The sequence below is a fragment of the Medicago sativa genome, chromosome 3 (genome assembly GCF_051527215.1).
Source record: "Medicago sativa cultivar Bolivia chromosome 3, Bolivia_mono, whole genome shotgun sequence".
NCBI lineage: Eukaryota > Viridiplantae > Streptophyta > Magnoliopsida > Fabales > Fabaceae > Medicago > Medicago sativa.
This window is the reverse complement of record NC_140751.1, coordinates 69,052,842-69,079,191: the sequence shown is the minus strand read 5'-3', so window position 1 is coordinate 69,079,191 and position 26,350 is coordinate 69,052,842. Positions and strand designations below refer to the sequence as shown.

The following is a 26,350-nucleotide window of genomic DNA, read 5'->3' as shown; positions in this document are numbered from 1 at the left end:
AGTCAATGAAAAGAGTTTTTATTGTCGAATTTTTAGGAAAATTTATTTCTATTTATCTATTGTTTCATCTGTTGTTTCACGTTTTAAGATTACATTAATTAATATTTTGTTAGTCAATGAAAAGAGAGTAAATGAGTGACAATATACTGTATTTTTTAGTTACATTTGAGAAAAAGTAAGAATATATTTAGTCCATAATAATATTTGTTTGTTAATCAATTATTTTTGAAAGGAACAAATAACTTTTGTTGGACATTTCATTTTACATATACAAATTACTGTTCAAATAACTTTTAATTTTCTATTGGACTTAATTTTTACATTTTTTTTATTGGATTTAAAGAGTGTCTTCCTATAGCTGATTTATTACTTTTTTTGTTTAAAATACCGAGATAAAGATTTGTGAGAGACCAATGAAAGGTTTGACTGTTTTGAAACTAGGGAAAGGAACGGTCCCTGGTGGGACCTTCTACATTGAAGACTAAAAACATAGCGATACTACCAGGACCAGGAGCAAACAACAACGGTCAAATTTGAGCATATATTAATTTTTTTTCCTTGTAATTATAAAATTTAAGTTTGATTTTTGAGGTAATTTCACTCACCTCCCTTTATTAAAATGACACCGACACCTTCTCTAATTTTAAAATAAACACTAACTTTCTATAGATAAACCTTCTTCTTCGTCAACGCTGTTAAATTGTCCGATAAAAAAAATCTTATGATGCACATGTGTAAATTCACATATGCTAGGGTGTTGTCCTTACATCATATGTTACATGATCAGATTATCAAATTCATACCCCTTTTCATATCTTCATTGATATCTAGTAACCGACTCAATTGTTGATATAAAGGGTCTTATAATTAGGAACAAAGGTTGTATGATTTAAAACAAAATTAGACAATCACTAACTTTTTGCATATCTAGCATGATTGTCACATGCTTATCTTGCAATTCAGGATCAAATGTAATGCATCACCTAACAAAGAGAGGAAAAACATCCACGAGTCCTTCCACTGAACTTCAACAACATCAAAGACAATTGAAAACATGTTTTTGTTTCCATCAACTATCATAACCGATAGGAATACTCCTCAATATGGCCCTTTTAGATGATATCCATCAATGCCAAACCAAAGGTCTGCAACCTTTCACATGTCCATTTTTAATTGCATTCAAGCAAACAAAAAAACCTTTTAAATATAGGGTTTTAGTTGATTTTCGATTCCAACCCAAGCTTTATAATAGAAGCAGGATTTGTCTCCACAACAAGGTTAGTCCAAGATGGCAAGTCATTACATGAAAGTGCATGAAACTCTTTTGTTTCTTGTCTCACTTTTTTCTTTCATGATAAGGTTGACCTACATAACTTGGTTCTATGCCATAGTTAGCCAACATTTTTTCTTTCATGTCGCATAACTCATATTTGGGTCAGCTTTTAACTTGTTTTTAAATTTCCTTGCAATCCAAGTAGATGTGTCATTTGAGTTCTTTGTTGTTCGTATGCGATATTGGCTTTGGCTGTATGGCTTAATCTTATATGTTAACTCATCTGGTGCAGGAGATGGATGAATGCGCCAACAACAACCATCTGTGAAACATCTAGCTGTTACTCTTACCTTTTCATTTTTTATCCTCTTAATCTCAAAACCCTCTTGTGTAACAAAATCCCTAAGAGCAGTTATAAACTCATTCCCATCAGCAAATAATATTTCAACTTCTAGTTTCACCTTTCCATCAAATTCACGAGCAAATATCTTTCCTTTGAAACCTCTATCAGAATAAATCAACACTTTATCTTCGTCAGAATTTTCAAAAGCAATAAGATCATATTTTTCTTGAAAATCACTAAGCTCGTCAATATTAATCTCATTATCCCTTTTTTCTTCATTTGTGTAACTAGAACTTGAGTGTACTTCATCATTTTCATTTTGACAAGGCTCATCACTCATTTGCCATTCAACATCAGACTCACTATTTATAGTTGTTAGGAAACATGACATCCATTGATGAAGGAGAAAAAAGCTTATGGAATTGTTCTATTGATAGTGAAATGTAATATTACAAATGAGAAAGTTATCCCACTTATGGGGAGGTTACAACTATTTATACTAATAGGACTAATACTAGTAACTAAACTATATATCTCTAATAGTCCCCCTCAAGTTGGAAGGTGTTCAAAAACACATCCAACTTGAAATGAGAAAATACAAGGAAAGATGCCGGAAATACATCGGCTAAGAAAAATATCAAACAAGTGCTCATCCAACAAGAAGCAACCACAACTCAAGGTTGAACCAATGGAAGGAAGGAGCATCAAAGCAACGCTTAACCACCATCCGGTAGAAGCCAATATCAACAAAGCCAATTAAGGCACAACGCTTAACCATCAAGAGTTCGCAAGAACTCAAGAAAGAAGCACAAGACAAGAAGAACAAGGATATCCAAAATCAATGATGATATCCAAAAAGAAGTGCAAGGAAGAGCCATAGTCTACAATGGAAGGAGGTCATATGTAAGACCAAGGTTCCAAAGATAAAAGTGATGCCCTCCTATGCCGAGCCGAGACAAGAAAAACCAAATGCAAGGAAGAGCCATAGTCAACAATGGAAGGAGGTCAAATGTTGAACAAACTTCACACCAAAAGGACCATGAAGCAACAAAACCAAGCTTCCAAAGATAAAAGTGATGCCCTCCTATGCCAAGCCGAGACAAGAAAAAAAACAATGGCAAACCAATAGAGATGCATAGCCATGTGATGTGTCTTCAAACCATAGAAAACAAAACCATGTTGATGCATTCAAACCATAGGCCAAAACCAATGCTTCCAAGAATGAAGCATAACAATGAGCCTTGTACTTTCAAAAAAAAAAAAAGAAAACCAATCCACTAAGAATCAATGGCTATGAATAATGGTCCAAATCACCAAAGAACATGATGGTAGGGATTTAAATCCTCCAAACAGAACAGCAAGTAAGGAAGCTTCATTGAGTGGACAAACTCAAGGACATGAAGGTTCCATGTGGAGCTCATAAAAGAAGGGAAGCAAGTATGGTATTCAAATGCAGTACACAAACTCTTCAAGATAGCACATCTCCATCCTTGCCTTCTTCAGCCACTCAAAATGTGCTCAAAGAAACACGTGACAATAAGAGGCAAGAAGAGAAAATACCAAACAATTTCAGCCAATAGCAGATATCAACAAATGTAGAAACTGTAGCAGCAAGCATCAAGCATCAATAACCAAGAATAATGTCGAGAGTAATTCCAGACCAAACCCAACAACTAGTAACCAATGCACCAATAACAATTGCTGGAAAACGGAATGCAACACCAATTTATTTTTAGTGAGGACTTTCCACAAACACCTTGTGAGCACAATAGTAGCAAGAGCCAAAACTGATCAATCTCTCAACAATTTAGGAGTAAGAAGTTGATGAAGAACATAACTCAGAATGTAGACAACTATACAGGAACTTCACCAATCTGTTTACACTTAAGACTTTTAGCAAACACCTTGTGTGCACAGTACTCAGAGGCTGCACTTCACTGTTACGAATCAACAACAGCACTGATCTCAACATCTTACGAATCAACAACAGCACTGATCTCAACATCTTTGTTTCACAAATGCAAATCGTTTGAATCAAACAGTTCCGAGTCAGAGGTAATTGGAACGGAACGTGAAGAATGAAGTGAAGCCAGGACCAAGTTCATCATAACCAAAACGATCTGAGAGGAAAAAGAAACAAGGAACAATAACAACAACGTTTCTATGAAAACCGAGTTCACTACAACAACACAAACAGAAGCGGAACTGGCTCAAACACAACAATCCAGGCCGAGAGTAGTGAGAAAAGGAGAAGTGCACAAGCTGAAATCAAAGTACAGCTTAAAATCAAACTTGAATCCGAAAACAAACAGAAAGATGAGGAATTAGTGTGCAAAGAAGAACAAGAAAGTAGAATCACACAAGGAATATCAAACAGAAATTTGAAGATTAGAAATTGGAAAGACAACACAAACGAAATTGTGACGAATCACAAACTGAGAAGGATGAACGAACAAAGACGAGGCGAAAGAAATGGAGTACGATTAAAAAAAAACTAATCGATCAAAACAAGAAAAAGAACTGAATTTGAAGAAGATTATTTTTGGATTTTCTCTGGAAAACGAAAGAGAAACAGACATCGTCTGGGAATTAGGATCGAATATGAAAACGAATAAGAGAAGAACACAACAGAATCGCGATCGTAACGGAATCGCAAACCCTAAGAATTGGGGAAAAATGCAAAACACAAAGTGGAATCACAAAACAGAATCATGATCGATTGAAATAGTGAAAAAGGAATCGGGAACAGAGAGAACACAAAGGGAAAAAGAAGAAAATCCAAACAGAAAATAGTAATGAGGAAGAAAAAGATTTTCTCGGGAAAATGAAGAAAGAGAAAGAAAAAGGAAAATTGGAATAAGAAAGAAATGGAAAGTGAGAAAAATGAATTTTCTCGAGAAAATGCAGCGGAAAAAATCCTTCAAGGAGGATACCAAATTTGCTCTGATACCATGTTAGGAAACATGGCATCCATTGATGAAGGAGAAAAAAGCTTATGGAATTGTTCTATTGATAGTGAAATGTAATATTACAAATGAGAAAGTTATCCCACTTATGGGGAGGTTACAACTATTTATACTAATAGGACTAATACTAGTAACTAAACTATATATCTCTAATAATAGTATTAGGGACTTGATTAACAACTTCAACACCCTCATGATGAATCAATTTTGATGGAGAATCTTGACTTACTAGTGGGATGACAAAAAAAAAATATCTAAAGAGAAACCTTCATTATTGATTCCATCATTGATAGCCAATACACTAATGTCATCAACCAAATTCAAATAAGAGTATCGATCAAGATCAACATTCAATAAAGGTATACTTCTTTCTCCACCAAAATGAACCAACAAAGCACACATCCTATGTTAGGAGAACGTAATTGAGTAAAAACATCAATTCATAACCTAATAGAATAAAAAGAAATTGTGAATGAAAAATAAGTATAAACATACCACATTACATAGATAAGAATTTCATAACAATACTATGAAAAATCAACTCACAACCTAAGAGAATGAAAAGAATATGTGAATATATATATAGACACACACACACACACCTTAGTAGGAGAACTATGGTGCGCGACAACGAAACAATGACGATCAACAACAAGAACAATAAGAGTGATGAACGATAACAACACAATAGGAAGAACGATGTGGCAATAACCATTGAGAACGACGGAGACAACAATAGAGAGAATGCATTTCAAAATGGACAATGGTTGGTGTTGATTCAAGTAAATGATCGAAGATGGCAATGACAAGTGAGGTTGAAGATGAGTGACTATGGAGAGAAGACAAATGGTTTCTATTAGAATAGCATGATTTTTATCTGTGTTTTGAGAGAGAGGGCACACACATATTGTATGACCTAATGATGCATTTTGTATTCTAAGAGATTAAATACATAATTTCCAAAACAAAATTTCATATTTAGACTTCTTAACAAGTGCTCTTAGGACCCTTGTTAGCATATCTCAATAATTATACACCGCCAAAATATACTAATTAAACTTTAAAATAAAAGCGGATCGACACATTTTTTTTCTTATACAAATCGAATTTCCTCTGCACACTACTGCATACGCTAATCTATCAGTTTGGGTCTCTACAAACTTTTTTTTGAAGAAGGTCTCTACGGACTTTTGATTATCTGTTTGATTTCATTTCTTTTTTTATTAGCTGACTAATTTTGGATTTTTTCGACAAAAAATAATAATCTAGGATTTTATTTCTTAAAAGTTTTAGATTTCTTTTTGTTCAGCCCTTCTTTGTCATAATAAAATATATAATATTATTTTAATAATAATAAATTAAAATAAAATACATTGAATTATTTTTTATTTTCAAATCGACAATGCTTAATATTCCACAATATATATTAACTCAAAATGGTATTCAGACTATAGGTATACATTGAACGTACAAGTCTAATAGTTTTTTAAGCTGCATACTAACGAACTGATAATTGAGGGTGTGAAAAGTAAATCCAAATCACCAATTCACTACTTGCCCAAGCAAACAAAACGTATTACTCCCAGTTGCAGTATTTATAGCCCAACTGAAAAACCACTATCCAAATGAAACAAGTTTTTCTTTTGAAAAAAAAAAAATAAGAATATTACTTTTCCCACCCTATCAATTTCTCACGCGTCCTATTTTTTTCATAATATGTTTTGCTCAGACTTTTAAAGAAACAATGCTTTATATTACTTCAATGACATGATTATAAATGACAAAAACATAAAATAAGTGTAAATATAAACAAAATTAAAAGGACAAAGATGATATAAATTCTCATTTTATTAATATATCAATACATTTACAATAAAGTTGAAGCTTAAAATTTATTACATAAAATATTCAAACACCTAATGTTAATATATTAAAAACTTAAAATAAACTAGTGGTGCAAGAAGATGGGGTGGGGGGTGTGGTGGGGGGAGATGGCGGGGGCAGGGGCAAGGTCTGTTTCCTGTCTAGGACGAAAGAGACCTTGATGGTCAACCTTTCATCCAAGCAGACCAACCTTGCACCTAAACAGATGGCGCTTCTTTGCAGCGTGGCACCATCCTCATTGACCGTTCATACAATCATTGAATTTCTAAAATAGTCTTTTTTGTATAAAAGGCCAACGATGGAAATACATTGTTGTAGAAGAAAGAATGAGGAGAAAGTGTGAGATGATGGGATGAGAAATTGTGAAGGTTTAAAGGGTATTTATAGGGGAAATTTGTGAAGAATGAGTTGCATAGAGTATAATGATTCTTAATTATGGGTCAAAAATGTGTTCAAAGAACCTGACTAGCCATTAAACCTGGTAAAACCCTTTGAAAAACGTGTTCCATGAGTTACTCTTGATGAGCAAGTAACCATCCAACACTCTGAGCTGATTCAGATTATACAATTCGAAAATGTTCCAGATAATTTTTGATTATACAATCCGAAACTATTATGTAAAACACGTAATAAAATAAAACATAACAAAAACTCTAAGCTACAACCGTCCAATACTCTGAGATGTTTGTAGTGCGTTTCACCCAAGGTTTGGAGGGTTTAGGGTACAAGTCAGGTTCAGATTATATAATATGAACCAGTTCAACACAAGTTTTTTGTATGGTCCACATTGCCTGGACAGTTTCAGTGGTCCAAGACGCACATAAACTTCTAAAAATTAGTGTGCTAGGCTCATTTGTTGTAAAACACAACAAAAAACTCTGAAAAATCTTCCGAAAATATGATCATCAAGAGGTTGCTATGAGATAGATCTTGCTGCCTTGGAAATATAAATGGGTCAGTTGGCAAGACAACATAATCTAACTTAAAACAATCCTCTTGAAACACCTCCCCTTTCATCATTATGCTTCAGATCCGATTACGAAGAAGTTCCTGTGAACTTGATGCAGTTGACCTGCCGATCGAAATATGTCAGTTGACAGGCCAATTAGATCAAGTACAAAAGCACCTCTTCTAACACCTTCCCGAAAGTTTCATTACTTCTGTTATTATGTTGTTTTAAGCCATTTAATTATGTTTTGTATTTTTTTTATATTTTTTTCTATGTCATTCGCAGTGAAAACCCTCCGAACATCAAACTTAAACACAATCTGGGGCTGTTCGGATTATATTATCCAAAAATGATTAGATATTTTCAGATTATATAATTCGAAACCTCTTAGACTATGTGGACTATGGCATTTCACCCAAGGTTTGGACGGTTTGTGGTGTGTTTGATGCATTCTTGGTCGGTTGGAGCATTGTAAACGTTTCCTTTGACTGCAGTTACTGTCAACGATAGGTTTATATCTATAAATAGTCTTGCATGCTTCAACAAATTCATTCATTCTCCATTTCTCATCCTTTCTTGCTTTTTCTTTCTTTTTTTTAGTTATATAGGAATGTTTAACTGGTTATGATATAATGGTCACTGCTAACCGCTCATATAATCCCGACAATTGCTTTGTAGTTTATGCAGAAATTAAACAATGGTCAGCAGAGACCTTTGATATCAAATACCATATAGTTTATTTAAATTTTGTTTTTTTTCTTTCCGGAATATATACTCCGAAAATACTTATCAATCTATTTCAGATTATATAATCCGAACAGAGGGTATTTTCAGAAGAAAAAAAATAGGGTGCACGAGAATAAGATAGGGTGGATAAAGTAAAGCCCAAAAAATGAAACAAGTTATAGGCCTGAGATTTCGCTCTGTCTGCGTTCTTGCAAAAAAAAAAGTCAGATTACAATTGATATGGTATAAAAATACATTTAAAAATTTAACAAAAAATATTTGAGTAAATCATCACATTGGTCTTTGTCTTTGTAAGTCACTCTCAAATTAGTCCCTAACTCAATTAATATTTCAAATTAGTCCCTGTTTTTGTCAAAAAAATTTCCATTAGGTCTTTGTCTTTATGTTTTTGTCCCATGACGAGGGACCTAATTGAGATACTTTTGAAAAAGACAAGGACTAGTTTGAAATATTAATAGAATCAATGACTAATTTGAGAATTTCTTATAAAGACAGAGACCAATTTAGTGGTTTATTCAAAAGTATTTTAAATGTTTTCTTAAGGGATATTATGAACGAAATTATATCATAATCGTATTATACTATGAGTGTATAATATGATTAAATATTTGTATTTTTATTTCCTTTTATAAATAAGATTTTGGTTTTCAACTCCATTCAGCCACTCTCACACTTCCTCTCAATTCAAGGATTTAGAAGTATACTATAGTGGTTTTGGCCCATAAGATTGTTTAGTAGATATCATTTAAGTTGAAGAGACTCGACTAGTTATCAACTTGACAGTGAATCAATATAAAAATGTTTGGCGTTGATATTCTCTCTTCCTAAACATTTTTATCCTTACGATATAAGATATAACTATTGTTTTACTAAAAGAGTTTTTCAATAAACTTATTTTAATAAAGATCAATTTTTACTGAACATAGTTTTTACTACGTTCAAGAAACTCAATGCAATTAGATCTTCGAGACCCGACTAACTCATCGACGATCACATATATAACTTATATTAACTCGAAGGCTTATCTTGAAGTATAAGACTCTTCACTCATTTTTAAAAATGTATTGTCGAGGATTGAACTACAATCGTCTCCCACAAACTTAAAATTCACACTCCTTGAATATACGTATAAAGATTCTATTTAATTAATTAGAATCCAAAATTAGGGGTTTTACAAGTATGGGTCAACCCAACCCGAATGGTTAGGGTAAACTTATTATTATTTTTATATAAATAGTTTGGGTCGAATTCAAATTAACCCACCAAATTTTAAGTAGGTTTTTTCATGTAAATTATAAGTTTTTTACCCAACCTAAATTCGAACCAACTCGATAAAAGTTTCATTGAGTTTGTTCGAATTTGACAATAACTTATGAGTTTTTGATCCGACCTAAATAATTGAAATTTGATTATGATCAAGTTCTTACGTCATGTGAACTTGATTTCCAAAGGGTGGTTACTTCTAATGGTTCTTATTATGTTACATTACAGAAAACGTACACCAGCATCAGCTTAGAAAGTGGAGCATATACTAATTAAATTAATCAAAACATGTAAAAGTTGAAAGTAATTTGGATATGCTTGGGAAAAAAGGGAAGCACTTTAGCAAATTATTTAATTACCTTTTTGGCAACAAAACCAGCCAATAGTCTTCCTAGAAAGTACATCATGTCTATTACTTGGCAACTGATTTAAAATATTTGACGTGTCAAAACTTTAGTAAAAGCAATCAAATACCAAATATAATCAAGGCTAAATTGCATTTTCAGTCCCTTAACTATTTAGGTAGTATCACTTTGGTCCCTTAATTAAAATTCGATTTATTTTGGTCCCTTAACTTCTCTCCATTACACATTTTGGTCCTTTCCATTAGTTTTAATTCAAAAACGTTAGGTTTTCTTCATTTTCTTCTGGAATTTTTCTAGGATTCTTGTTGTTGCAGGTTGATGGAGATGATATGAAGATGAAAAAAAGGAGAAAAAGATGAACAAAACCTAACGTTTTTGAATTAAAACTAACAGAAAGGACCAAAATGTGTAACGAAAAGAAGTTAAGGGACCAAAATAAATCGAATTTTAGTTAAGGGACCAAAGCGATACTACCTAAATATTTAAGGGACCAAAAACGCAATTTAGCCTATAATCAATCATATCAATGACTAAAATGCAGAGCAAAATAAAAATGTCATGACCTTAGTGATTATGCATCTTTATGCACCTACACATGTATTTGTTATATTGGAGTTGGTCATGGATGAATACTCCAAAACATAATGTCTGGCCTCCTATTTAATTTTATTGCTCGCAATGCCCCAAAATGGCACACCTTGGCACTTCTTAGAACAATGTAGAAGCCATAATTTGAATTCAGAAGATAATGTTTCTGTATAATGGATGGGTGTTACATTGCCATAGGATAATCATATATATGTTTGCAGAAAGCTTTTTGTACATCCCATTCATCATTGTCATCAAATAAAGTGAATGATATAGATATACATAAATAAATTTAAATTGAAAATAAAGTTGCTCAATTCTTTTTCTTCTTGTCTATACATTTTAAAAAAATTTGCACTCCCTAAAATGTTGACCTCATATTTTTCTATTAAACTTTTGTTTATGTGGCTTTGCAAGTATTTGAAAAATTGAACCAGTTGTTACCATAGCTTTTGGACCCATTATTTCAATTTTTTTTTGTCAAACCTTCAAAACTCAAAATTCATCAATGTATATAACGACACACACACACGTCTAGTTTTAATGCGTGTGGACCTTAGTTCTAAATAATATTCTCTATATGGCAATGAGAGTTTTGATATCAAAATTTAAATAATAAAAGAAATATGATCTCTAAACTTCACTTTCTCCACTCTTAACACTTGGAATTCCACTTTGTTTTGTAAACCATACAACCAGATAAATTGTTCAATTTTTCTTTCTAGGACTTATTAATTAGGAAAATGAAGATTCTGTAACGCATATTTCAACTAAAGTAGTAGGACAAGTATTACTCCATCGACCAATTACAGATTTGTTATTTGAAGTCATTGAAGTGGGGAAAGTTAAGAAAGTATATAGCGCTATCTAACTGATGTTGAATTTTGTAACATGTGACTGTGTGAATGACCAAAGCATTACGAACTCGTGTCGTGTGTCACCTCTTTCGTATTAGCAACGTTAAAATATGGACCATGGTAGTATTTGGATTATGCGAGCCGGGATTTTTGTGTCCTAGTGTGTGCTTTTTAGTTTATTAATTAGGGTTCATTTGTGTTTTTCATTTGAGTTACACTCCCTCATGTCGTAAATAATATACTCTCATATATTGTGAGAAACAAAAGTGAAGATTTTAACCAAATAACAAATCGTTCCGAAGAATCGAGTTCGACTTTTGGGCGAAACATTTTTTGATAAGACTATATTTACCTCTTGATCGAGCTCCAGATTATTAGAGCTTAATTTCCCTAAAAACCGGAGGGCTAACACAAAAAAGTGAAATTTTAAAATGCAACTACTTTCATAGATTTCATGATGTAATCTTATTTGAGATAGGGTCGTACATTAAATATGGACACACTTCTCTTAACCTAGATTCGAAACTTGCTTCACCCGATTGTAGAACACTAGTATAGGAAATCCACTTTAAGTCGATTATGTATTTAAGCACATATTTTGTCGGTTTTAAGCGCATCTTAGAATGTCCTAATATAGTAAGTGGGGAACCTTTTGTATTGGATATCATTTGTCTTACAAACTCATGTTTAAAGTCGATTTACCGTTAAAACGGGTTTAAAACGTTACTTATACATACAATACAAGTTGTTCGTAAGACTTTGTTTAACTAGCAATGTTGAGATTGTTAGACCGGCCATTTTTTGTAGTTACCTAAATTCGAACTCAAATATCCTCTTTGAATGTGAGTTTTCAAGTGGTGTTTTGTCATTTATTTACATACAAGTTGTTCGTAAGACTTTGTTTAACTAACAATGTCGAGATTGTTAGACCAGACATTTTTTGTATTTACCTAAATTCGAACTCAAATATCCTCTTTGAATGTGAGTTTTCAAGTGGTGTTTTGTCATTTGTCTACATACCCAAAAAAAACTTTAGCTACAAGTTTATTTATAATCTTCATTATAGTTAAGATCAAATATGAGAAGTACGTGTATACACACACAAGTTGATGAATATCCATAGATAGAAATGTCTATTTGAAAGCCTCGTAAGACTTTTTAGACTTGCTCAACAAAATAAGACTCTTTAACTAATTAATTGAAATCCTTCTATTTTCCAAAAATAAAATAAATTTGAACACCTCTAATTATAAAGAAGACATTTTTTTTTTTTTACAAATTATAAAGAAGACATAAAAAGTTGATAATATATTATAAAAAACTCACATTTTAAAGGTTTCATCACACACTTTTGCTAAGCAAAAAATATAATAAAAAATAAAAAGCACTTCGACTTTAGATTTTGAAGGCACACATGGAGAGACACATGACATGAGTAGGGTCCTTAACATCCACTGAATCCTCCAATGGAATTCATGCGTGTTTGTGTTGATCTAACTATTCATTTTAGGAGACCATTCTGCACCGCCCCAATCAAGGGTGGGTCTATCTATACACTGCTCTACATTAGAAAGTCTTCAAAAAAGGCATGCATTAGGCAGTAAAATTAGCATTTGAAATGTGCAAAATTATGTTATTTGTATTCAAATTGATGAACATATATATTTTAAAATGCTTTCTGGACCTATGTTTTTCTAAAAATATATACTTTCTGAATGTCTTTAAAAAATATTCCATATTTACAAAATTTCTGTTTTAAAATAAAATATGAATGCCCCATTGTTCCCTTTTATAAATATGATTTATTGCATAGTATATTATTAAGAAAATGCCATTGTGTTATGAATGTAATTTTTTTTGAGGAGTGTTATGAATATGTATTGTATATAACTATTACTAAATTATTGATATATTAAGTGTGAGTAAGAGTTTTACGTTGCATGCATGATAGAGTGGATGAAACAATATATAAGTGAGATAACTCATATACATAATGTCTTAATATTTTAGATGAAGATTTGATATTCAAACTCAATTATGTAGTTCTCAAAAGCTTAATGTAATGATTTTCAAACTCTAGTCACGATCCATTATGGATATCCGAGTCGGTGATTTATTGAAGGGTGTCAAATCTTTGTATCGAAAGTCTAACTTATAATGTCATTCATAAGACGTGTCTTGTTAATGTTGAGTACCAACAACGGTGCAAGTATGCGTGGATAAACAAAACTTTAGTTTGAAAGGGATAATCTCAAATAAATGATGGAATCACCCTTGATGGAAAGGTTGTTGATATATAGTGAATAATTAAGAGTTGAAAGATAATAAAAAAGTTAAGCATTATATAAATGAGATAACATATATACCAAATGCCTTAATATTTTGGCAAAAAGGTGATATCTGAGCTCTTCTGATGCTGCACAAATGCCCAATGTGATCACCATATACCCCCTTCACGATCCTTGTTAAGAAAAAACTCCCTTCATGATCCAACATAAGTTTCTCTTTATATATAATTTTAAATATTGGCTTTTATCCCAAAACAAATCACTAATATTAATTATAAAAAAAATAATGAATACACCTTATAATTTTACATGAATTATTTTCTTTAAATGAATTATTTTCCTACTTAAAATTCCTCATTTATCCAATTTTTTTCTCACTTTTTAGTGCCACGTTGGTCCGCATGTAATGAAAAAAAAAAACAAAGTTGAACATAAAGTGACCGACCAATCACCATCCCTTTCTTCATAGTAATCAACAACTCAAACACTTTTATCTTTGTTCAACTTCTAATTTTTAATTCCTCTTTTGCTTAAAAAGAGCATACCTATTATCCTCTACCAAATAACCCATGCCAAAACTAGTGGCTTCCTTTTACTCAGCCTCTAAATTTTTTTAGGTCTCGGCCCTTATTTTTATCTTTCAATTTGAGCTAATATGCCTGCGTTTTTATGGATTCTATGATAGGTATTGAACCTCCTTTTCACATGTACAATATTTGATTGCATTGACACTTTTTCTTTTGTTGCACCAACTCAAAAAATATATTATCCTATTAATAATAATTTGTTTTTGGAGATGACAAATTAATATTCAACACATCTACATAAAAAAAATAATGTAGTAATAGTCATACACAGAATGATACCTATAATTTGATGAGTGGTTAAGACATAATTATTCACTGCATCTAAATCAAACTCTCTATGTGAATTTTCAATTTTTCAATTTCACATTTCAAGTTTAATTTCATAATTCAATACAGTCCACATTATTGAAAAGTTAATCTAATGTTGACATTTTACACAAATTAACATGACCTCGTATTAAATTAGAGATTAATTTTGATACTCGGTCGGTGTAAGACATTTTACACAATCAACTAAATCACAAAATTTTGGTAGATAAATTAAAGTCAAATATCAATTACATCAAATAAATAAAATAATCCAATTAATATTTACTGATATTTTGGATAATCATACCCAAATTACAATGTTCTCTTATTGAAGGTTAAATAGAATACCATCGACTTTATTAAACATATTACTTCCTCCGTTTCAAAATACATATCCAAGTCAACCACTTCACACATGCCAATGCACAATTTTGAATGTTAATATATTTAATTATTTAAAGTAAAAAATTATAAAAATTTAATATTTTGAAAATATTTGTCGAGACAAATCAAACAACATCTTACATGCTAATATTTGTATTTATAGATTAGTTAAAAAAACATCAAATAAATAAAATAATCCAATTAATATTTACTGATATTTTGGATAATCATACCCAAATTACAATGTTCTCTTATTGAAGGTTAAATCCATCGACTTTATTAAACATATTACTTCCTCCGTTTCAAAATACATATCCAAGTCAACCACTTCACACATGTCAATGCACAATTTTGAATGTTAATATATTTAATTATCTAAAGTAAAAAATTATAAAAATTTAATATTTTGAAAATATTTGTCGAGACAAATCAAACAACATCTTACATGCTAATATTTGTATTTATAGATTAGTTAAAAAATATGGTCAAAGTAAGTCAAGTGAATAGTGCACATTGCAAAAAATGGACATGTATTTTGAAACGGATGGAGTAATATACTCCAAAATCCAAAAGAGTTGACTAATGACCTAATATGCGTGCGTTATTAACTACATAAGAATTGACTAATCCTAACCCTCATTATTTTTAATTTTTTTGGTATTAACCCTTCGATTTCGATATCGATATAGGATAGGGGTATTATTAATCTGAATTTCGACCATAAGATAAGTAAAATCTGATCAAAAATCATTGCATTCAAATGTATTAACCCTTCGATTTCGATATCGATAGGATAAGGGTATTATTAATCTGAATTTCGACCATAAGGTAAGTAAAATCTGATCAAAAATCATTGCATTCAAAAGTTAAACTCATGTCCTCCCAAACAAAATTAGTCTTTAGATAAAACTCATTAACTACATGAGCTTCATCACTTGATTTATTTATGGGTCATGCTAACCTGTGTCCCCGTAACACTAGTTAAGGTAGTAAAAAACAAGTTTTAAATTGAAAACAACACTTTTTACTATTTTAAAGAATTGATTACACAAATTCCAATACAATAATATTATACTCCCTCCGTTTCAAAATGAGTGTCGCTTTAACCAAAAAAATTTGTTTCAAAATGAGTCTCGCTTTCAGTTTCCAATGCAATAATAACTTTTTCTTTTCAATTATACCCTCCAATTAATACTCTGCACACCACTTCCAAAATATTACTTTTAAAACTAACCAATAGTTAATAAGGATAATTTGGTAAAATAACCATTTTCTTTCTCTTAATCATTGCATTTCTTAATATGTGTGTAAACACCTAAAACGACATTCATTTTGAAACGGATGGAGTATTTACATCCTTAACCATTATCCGGGGACACTGGTTAGCAATTTCTTTTATTTATTTACCGTATATCGTTTTCTTAGACGTGGCAAACGTCAAAGTAGTAATTATATGATTGAATCACTCTATAAAGAATGGTTTTAATAATATCCTAATGACATTTAAATTGACCTGTTAACGACTGATTTGCAATTGATTTGACTCACTAAATGTATCTTGTTAACCAATTAATTATACACGCTGAATTATGTGTGGAAAGAAACTATGGACCAATAATCTTGCTCCGACAAAAAGAATTTTCAATGAAGATTCACTATGATTAACTTAATATACATACATAGACACTTAACCTAAATTTAAACCTTTAGCCATTTTATTTTCTTCTACAAAGGTTAAGTACTTAAGTTGATGGTATAGTCACCATCCACGTATAATATGGTGATTAGTGAATTAAGTGTGTGCTCAACAAATGGAACAATGATAGAAACTAACCTAATCATAATATCATATAAAGTCTTAAAAATGAATGTGTAATCATGTTTGCAACTTAATTACAAGTACAGTCTGGACAGAGATTAGTGATTTTTCGATCTGGCTTAGAAGTTCCAAACGCGGTTTGTCACCCAAAAAAAAAAATATTGGAACATGATTGTGTTGTTTCACTAGCTATTTTGCAAATTCCACTTGTCTTTGTATAATTAGATTGAGCATTTGAGTGTCAACGAACAAAGATTGTAGAATCCATAAGTGATATGGATAGAATGATGCGCATCATATGTAAGACTTAGTAATCACATCACATATTGTAATGTAGGCCTCATGTCCATATTTGTTATAGGCCATGTACAAATAAATGGATACCATATTTTTAGAAGTATATACTAGTCGAAATTGAATAAGCTATATAAAATTAGATATAAAGTTTCTTTGAGTCTTCTACTTTAAAGAATATTAGATAGGTGTATACTAAATTATCATAACATAGCAAAATTATTATGATAACATTACTACTTTATAGAATATTAGATTAGATTAGCTATAAAGCTATATACTAGTTCAAATTATTATATTTTTATTATATAATTTTTTTATTTTTGAATTTTTATCATCATTTTACTGTAAAGTAGTAATGTTATCATGTCTTCATGCTATATACAAACATGAAGGTGGTTTTTTGGTAGAGTTAGGCAAAAGTCCGTGCCTATATTATGAATGGTGTATTAAGCCAATATGTATTTCTAGTAGATATGTGTTGTTTGGGTGTCTTGCATTGGTTACTTCATTGCTTTTGGGTTTGAGTATCTCTTCTACTCTTATATAAATATATATTTTTTAAAAGAAATATATAGACATTTGACGGGAAATTATATATATATATATATATATATATATATATGTGTGTGTGTATGTGTGTATGTATGTATGTATGTATGTATGTATGTATGTATGTATATGTATTGAAGATTTTTGGGTGAATATGAACATTTTTCTATAATTTTTTTTAATAAAAGAACATTTACTTATGTAATGAAGATAACGCGGCATTGCATCACAAAAAGGATTCATAAAATATGGTCATATTTGATACATGAAAAGTAAACCTTATAGTTAATTTTGTCTTTAGGGCAAAGACAAAAAGTGCCAAAAAGAGTGTGTGAAATGCAATATATGCAAGTAGAAAGATTTGCTATGCAGGACAAAATCAACAGTCCATAAAAGAAGCCAGAGCCCTAGTTGCATAATATCTCAATGAAGGATTATGAGCCAGTTAGAAAATTCAAAGCTTGATTATCTCCACTTCTATAGGTCATTTTCTTTGAATGATTTTGTGGTTTTGAAACTATGAGAAAATTCATACATTTTCTTTAGCTCCCTGAAAATATGGATAATAATAATAATGGCAATGTTAATTATTTCATACGCGTTTTAAGGTTCCTTTACAAGTTGCAATATGCAATTCCTTTGTGCTAGCTGTGATGATCAATCTTTAAAGAAAAGTTCAAAGCAATCAAGAGTCTATTAACAATTTTTAATCCTCTCTCACTGCCGTCGCATGAAATGGAATAGAAATCATAAATATAATTTGTAAATAAAGAATGTAAAAAGATAATATTAGTGACGAAAATTAGTGACGGAAAAAAAATGAAATTTTTATATATTTTTCTAGTCACTAAATTTAGTTACCGATTTAGAGAAGGAATTCACATTTTCTTTCCCTAAACTCCGTTCGCTAAATCAAAACTTTTGGTTCCTAAGTATTGTAATTGTGTGATTTTAAACCTATTTGCAAGGTGTTGGTTTGAGACCTTAAAATGTGATTATCTTCATGATCTCGGGTTCGATTTTCCTCAGACCATTTTTCCCCTTTTCAAATTTGATAGTACATTGCTCAACTTTGTCACAAATTTATGTTAAAGCAACACAATTCATTGACATGACATCCAACTTATTTTGACTATAGGACTTTTTATTTAATTAAAACGAAATAAATGATAGTCACGGTTGACAATATGAAAGATGGTAGAATATTGATCGATAAAGAAGAAGAATTAGAAGAAGATTGATATTTGTGAATCATTTTTGGGATGATTTGAGATTTGAAAATTTTAGTTTGGCTATAAGAAGATAAAAAAAAGTTTGTGTGCAACAATCATATTTTACGTATTTTTATTTTAATCAACAAAAACCCGTGTTGAAATTGTGAGTCGAGTGACACGTCAATTAATTGTATCACCGCAATATACATTTGGAGAAAAGCTAAAAAAGATTAAAATCGAGCAATCACGATACTTTAGGTTGAGGGGTGAAAATGGATTTAACCTGAATTTTTATGGTAGTTTCCTAATTTTGATGAAACTATCCTTGTTATCTTTCACTAATTTGGATGCACATTATATATAAAAAAAGAAAATATTTGGTATTTTGAGAAGCAGAGATTGAATGAAAGTATGGCAAAAAAGAAAAGCATCATTTATATATTTATATTTAAATATTTCTGATAAAGATGTTTAACACATGCATCATATACACTACAGAGTACCAATGTACATCAAAATTAAACTCATTATTATTCAATTTTTTCTTTTTAAAATAATAAATTGCAAAGCAGGAAAAGATAAATTTGTTGTGAAAAGAAAAGCTAAATCTCAATTAAATAATAGAAATGACATAAAAAAAAATAAGTATGCCATGACTAGGACAAACAACAAATCGACACATAAGCATATACATAATTCTTTTTGCACTTTTATCATAATGTAAAAAGTTGGAAAAAGAAAGTGGATAAACATAAAAAATACACCTAAACACAAAAGTTGGTATATTTTCCTTGAATCATATTCACTCTTTATTCTTTGGAACAACCTATAATAACATTACAAGTAAGCCAAATGATCAATGTTAAGAAAAGGAAAAAAAAAATACTAAAATCAAAATAATCCATAGGCCCATGATTCTGAATCCATGATCACTCTTGAATCCTTGTCACCATCATCATCATCATTGATCACAAAATCCCAACTTCTAATAAAGTCATCATCCCATAATGTCATATTAATATTATTATTATTGTCACTATTTCCATTATAGTTATTATTTTCAATATTATTATCATGTGACCAATCAAAATCAGGGAGAAGCAAGTCTTCAAGGAAGTTAGATGAATTTGAATTTGAAGTTGATGATGTTGATGTTGATGTTGTGGTTGATGAAGATGAAGGAACACATGGAACTAGAATTTCTTTTGGTATTATTATTGGAACTTCTTCAGTGAATAACTCATTCATTAGTTCCATTGTTGAGTCAAAAAGTGGTGTCATAATTTGGTCTTGTTCTTTAGCTTCAGTTATTGTTGATGACTCAAATGATGTTTCTGGTTTTTTGTTTTTGTCATTCTCAAATTCAACATTGTGTTCCATTTCAATAGGTGAAGAAGATTGTTGAGGTTCTTGTTCAGATTGTGTTTGAGTTTGCTCAATAGTTGCATTAGAGAGTAACTTGTGTGTAACTGGATCAATTCCCATTTTCTTGAGCTTTTTCTTTATGTGAGTATTCCAATGATTCTTAATCTCATTGTCGGTTCGTCCCGGTAGATGAGATGCAATTTTAGACCATCTGCATGAGAAAAAAACGATTAATATTAATTAAAGTGACACTAATAATTGAACTCTGACTCTTAAAATTACAACGTCACACTCTTATTACTGAGCTAGACCACTATAAAGTAATAAAGTAATCCTAGTTATTTATTTTAGAAATGATTTTATCATAAGGTCCAAAAGGAATAATGACTTCATGGCCACTTAGGAAGATATCTTAAAAAAATGTCATAGAAGTTAAGAAATAAAAACATTAACCTATAAGACAAACATGTCTTTCATTACTTATTCAATATTTACGATTCCCATTTGGAGTCAACTTTATAGAACAGCAATCATGAATATTTCCTTTTCTTTTACCTTGAATAAAAAAAATACAAAGATAACAAATAAAGAAAGAAAAAAAAGACTTGGTACACAATTTTTATACACCTTCTAATTGTAATATATTATGGGACCATGTCTTCTTTTTGTGATGAATAAAAAAATTGCAACATGAAGAGCGTGTATTATAGACATGATTACATTTCTATTAAGTTATTGTATTTGGCATGATTAAGAAATGTTTAAATAATTCTCTTAGATGAACCTAGTCTATTATTTTAATAGAGCACTATCTTAGTTTGTTCATAAGTTAAAAAAAAATGTTTTATTCAAGGAATTACTACAAAGCATGCAAAACAGAGAAAACAGAGGAAACAGAGTAAATGGATATAGAAAGAACCTATTGCCAAGTTGAGCATGGAGATCAATGACCATTTTTTCTTCATATTCTGATAAAAGTCCTCTTTTTAGGTCTGGCCTTAGGTAATTTGTCCATCTCAACCTGCAACTTTTTCCACACCTTAACAACCCTGCATGAATTCATATCAATTTTTAGGCTATGGTCAAAGTATTAAAAACTTTCTACTAACCACTTCAATTAAAAATGAAAACTTTTTTCCACTTTAACATTTCACCAAAATAATGAAGTTAAAGAAACATATGCAAGCTCAAATATTTCATTCTTGCTCATAATCAAAATGCATGATTAAAAATATTTCACATCTTAAATGCTTGATTTTCTTGTCTTTGAAAAATGGAAAGAAATTGAAAACAAAGAACAAAATATAAAAAATTTAATAAACCATTTTAATATTTTGATCACATTATAAATGACTATGATTCTCTAAAATATTAATCAATGATTTTATTGCAATGAAAGGAGAGACCTGCTAGTTTAGGGACAGCTCTCCAACAACATTGACCATTAGTAAGGATGAAATTGATGAGCTTTTTATCTTCCTCAGCAGTCCATGGTCCTTTCTTCAATCCAACTTTGTCACAACAAGGTTGTCTTCCCATTTTTGTCTTACCAAATATTGGAAATGTTAAGAAAGTCTACCCTTGGAAATGAATGATCCCTAAAATGGAGGGTTCAAATTGATATTGAGATAGAGGGAGATAGAGAGAAAGAGGGAGAGATGAAGATTTGAGAGTTTACAAGAATATGCACATTACAAGTTAAGATAGAACACCACCACCTACTTATTTATATATGAAAATTCCTATCCCTCTTAGCTCCCAAGTCCTTGAAGCCCACTACCGAAATTTGCCTTTATTTTTTGGTTTGTTTGTTTCTTTTTATTTTTACTATTATGTTATTTAATTTCATTTGGTTTCTTTTTATAAGCACAAAATATTATTAAAAAAGGAGTAGAAGGAATATTGCCACTCATCATTTTTTTTAATATATCATTTGGTTTTCTTTTTATAAGCACAAAATATTATTAAAAAAGGAGTAGAAGGAATATTGCCACTCATCATTTTTTTTAATATATTTTGTTGATAATATTAATGAACATTATCTTGGTTCCGTTTTATAAGTTCCATTTGCATTTTTGACATAAATTAAAAAAAAATATAATTAGTATATTTAACATATCTATTTATGTGTATATGATTCTCAAATAGACACAAAAAATAAGTCATCGTGAGCTTAGCTCAGTAGTATGAACAATGTATAATATATGCAAGGTCTGAGGTTCGAACCCGACCACCACCAAAAAAGACACAAAAAATAAAGGTTGTTACTTGCTACGTTAAAATTTTGATGTCAACAAATTTTTTTTTTTTTTTAAAGATAAGGTCATCTTTAAACACAAATTTTGTTAATGTTATTTTATTTCTTTCAAAAAAATGTCAATAAATTATATATATATATATTTCAAAAAACACAAAAACAAAAAGATAAGGTCATTTTTAAACACAAATATAATATTTAATTTTTCTCCGGCCGAGGGAGTGCAGTGCTATGTTGAACTCTATTAATTTGCAGGTTGACGTTAATGACAAGTGGTTGTGAAATTTGGATTCTTCAAAAAAAAAAATTACATTGTTAGTAGTGCTTGTATCTTTCTACAAGAATTAACGAACCAACATATCATACTGCAGATGACAACCTTGAATTATGACATAAAATGTTTATCTGAAAGTCAATCTTTTTGTGTGGCGTCTCCTTCTCAACTGCCTTTCAATAAAAGACAATTTGTTCAAGAGATGGGTGATTCCGACTATTTCTAAATCTTATGTAGGAGAATGTGGTAATCTAGAAGATGGGACTCATCTCTTTCTTCACTGTGACTATTTTCGGCAAATTTGGATCCGTGTTTTTGATTAGGTAAACATCGCCATGGTTACTCTATATCATATCTCATATCATTTAACTCAGTTCGACTCTTTGGGAGGCTTCTTTAAGCACAAACGCGACATTATTCAGTTAATTTGGTTTTCTATGGTTTTGGTTTTAAGGAAAGAAAGAAATTCAAGAATGAAAAAGATAATATCTACCACTTGTTAGACAGTATAAAAGCGCAATCTTATAGTTGCCTGAAAGCAAAACACATCAGCTTTACTTTTAACTACTAAATAAGATGGTTAAATCCTCTTAATTTCTTGTAATGACCCCTTTAATTTCATTTTGGTGTATGGTACATGTATCTAATGTAACATTATTTTGCTCTTTGCTTCTCTCTACTACTCCATATACGAGGTAACTACGAACGGTTGATTATTTAATCTTGTTTTAGCTTCTTAAAAAAACATTTGATTCCTCTCTCTCAATTTTTTTTTTCTCGAGAGACTCTCTCAATATATATGTTATTATCACATCACTAATTATTTCATATATTGTTTCATTCTTATTATTTTTTTCCTTAACAATTACTCCCTCCGTCCCAGAATATCTGACTCATTTACTAAAAAAAAGTGTCCCAAAATAAATGAGTCATTTCAATTTTCAATACAACTTTCATCATTCCCAATACAATATAACTCTAATTAATACTACTTTTATCATTCCCAATTCAATATATTCCACTTTCCTCTTTATTTATACATTTTTTTTAATCTGTGTGAAAAATCAAACTGACTCAGATATATCGGGACGGAGGGAGTATCAATTATCTCAAGACAAAGTAATAGTGTTGGCACCATTGACACGTGTCCTTCAAAGAGGCGACAAGGTCCACACGTGCTATGTCATTATCAGAAAACGCCACCTCATCAAACTACATTGCTTCGGTATCAAGCGTGAGATACTCCACTAACTTAAACCAGCCCCTAAAATACAAAGGTACAATTTAACTTAAAAAGACCATAAATAATTGGGAACACTGTAGTTAGTTCACCAGGTCTATTCTCTCGTTTATTTTTGTTGACATTTTCATTTATATTGGTAAGAATATGATCAAGACAACTCTATATTGGTAGCCCAAAAAAAAAAAAATGCAATTTGAGCTCTCTTTGTAAATTTCAGCGTTCACATTGTGATACCGATAATACAAAAAGGAACTTCTTATACCAGTAAATTAGGCACTTCAAAAATTTGTTTCATACGTATGTCCCATCGAAAATATTGTATAGATAAATTAAATTAAGCAAGTACTCAAGTGATTAATGAATTTTATTCAAAGATGAATAGTTTAGAAAAGTTTAAGTTCGTATTTAAGGTAGAACAATTGTTGGTTAATATTTACTTACTTTTCGATCGAACTTTGAATTATCCCAATCTTTTTGATGGGAACTAGAAGATTAAAAAATAAAAAAGTTGAATTCAATATTTCTGTAAATAAGTTTAGTGGTTATAAATTTATTTTTAAAAAATGAATAAATGAGAGTCTAGTGCTCGAATCTCAACATCAATATATATATAATGCAATGTTCAAACCAACTTAATTAAACTTACGAAACCGTATGTTTCTACTTGACAAAAAAAAAATGTAGAAATAGCTATATACCCTTTTTTATTTTTTAACAAGAACAGGTAAAAGAAAAGATAGAGTCAATGTGTTTTTACGAGTCAATGATTCGAAGAAAATTACTACAAAAACAAAAACAGTGGTTACTGGTCAAAGGCATCCTTATTCATTGCATTCACATACACCCTCTTGGTCAAACTGATTATGATATATGCATTTACGGAAAATGATACTTTTCAGGCTTTGGTGATTTCACAACCCAAATTACATAAAAAAAACAGTTTTGAATTCGTAGTTGACATGAGCAATAATGTGTTGTACAGCTCGAATATGGTTTTAGTCGTATACAGCTACAACCTACAGCCTATAAGGGAGAAATTTATATGAGCAACGTGAAATTCATTAGCTAAATAATTTTAGGGTGCGTTTGATTTGCTAAAAAATGAAGGATAGGACAGAACAACTTCAGTTGTTCAGTGTTTGATTTGTAAAACAGTTTCAGGTACAGGACAAACTGGATGCAAGAGACAGGACAAAAACTCATATTTTTGTCCTTCACTAAACCACAACACAACTTTTTGTCCCACATACAAGTTTGTCTAAAAATCCAAAATAACATTTCGTCCCCCAAAAATCGTATGAAACAAAAAAGGGTCGTGTTAACCAGTGCCCCCGGGGCACTGGTTAAAGAAGCAAATATAGTAATATTTACATTGATAGTTGTATAATTAATGCATTAAAAGCTTAAAAAGTATCTTTTTTGACTTAAAATTTCTTCTTTTAGCATTCTTAACCAGTGCCCCGGGGGCACCGGTTAACATTTTCCAACAAAAAATTATTCAATTTCATAAAAATTTGTCTTGTGCTGTCCTGCCTTGTGTTGTGATGTTCTATCTTGTACTGTTATGTCTAGTACTTACTGTTTTGCAAACCAAACACACTCTTATTGTGTATTGTAAAAGAAATACTTTTGTTATGTTGAATAAATAAGTTATGTTTTTTTTTTTTTTTATATTCCATAATTAATGTATCATAACTCCTCATATATAAAATATAAAACTTCATTGATATTATGAACTGAAAAGAAATAATTGAATGAAAGCAACACATTTCGTTAGTTATGATTGAATGTACATGAGCTATTTAGACGAGTAATGATATTTTGACATCCATTTGATGACAACTTTGTTGACAACCTTGTTTTTCTCACTTCTTATTGGTCAAAAACAATGGAGAGAGAAAAAGGAAGAGAGAGGATAACAACATCATGTGAGTATGAGAGAGAAAGTTGTCCAAAAGTTGTCAAAAAGTGGTTGTCAAAATATCATTTCTCTATTTAGACACATAGCTACACACTAAGGGTGTGTTTGTTTTAAGTTTACCAAATTCATTCCCAGGAATAATATTCCTTGGAACATAAAGATGGTAATTTTATTCCAAGGTATTTAAAAAAAAGATGTTTGTTTAACACTATAATATTCCTGGGAACCATAAAAATAGGAATTATAATAGGAAATTACTCATGAATTTATTCCCATCTCCATGGGAACTTTATTTCCATCCTTTTCTTTGGGAAAATTTTCTATGAACGTTTTATACCCGGGAATAAAATTTAGTAAACTTCTAACAAACATAGGCATATGTATTCCTATCGTTTTATTCCCAGGAATCTACAAATATAATTTGAAACAAACACACGCTAACTTATGGTATTTTAACAACCATAGGATACCAATATGTAACTAACTATGTTGATTACTTGTTATGTAGGTAATTCCCATTAACTAAATATAAAATATTATTGTCAATTTGCTCATGGTACAATATCCCCTCACAAGTTGCATGTTGATAAATATCTATAAGCCCTAAT

The 26,350-nt window shown here is 30.6% G+C and overlaps 1 protein-coding gene, 1 long non-coding RNA gene and 1 pseudogene across 2 annotated transcripts; all 3 read right to left on the bottom strand.

The window, feature by feature from the left end:
- Positions 1-889: 889 nt before the first annotated feature.
- LOC146939581 (uncharacterized) lies at positions 890-4,984 on the bottom strand (annotated as a pseudogene).
- On the bottom strand, positions 2,031-4,678 carry LOC146939582 (uncharacterized). The gene is made up of 2 exons (XR_015031698.1): positions 3,521-4,678; positions 2,031-3,372 (listed from the first exon to the last, which is right to left on the bottom strand). It is a non-coding gene; the product is annotated as an uncharacterized LOC146939582 (long non-coding RNA).
- A 14,483-nt stretch (positions 4,985-19,467) lies between the features above and the next one.
- Positions 19,468-21,747, bottom strand: LOC146939580 (transcription factor MYB20-like). Its single transcript, XM_085753179.1, has 3 exons — positions 21,454-21,747; positions 20,967-21,096; positions 19,468-20,258 (listed from the first exon to the last, which is right to left on the bottom strand). The coding sequence occupies exons 1-3, from the start codon at positions 21,584-21,586 to the stop codon at positions 19,574-19,576; spliced, it is 948 nt and encodes a 315-aa protein (XP_085609305.1). The 5' UTR covers positions 21,587-21,747; the 3' UTR covers positions 19,468-19,573.
- Between the last annotated feature and the right edge of the window lie 4,603 nt (positions 21,748-26,350).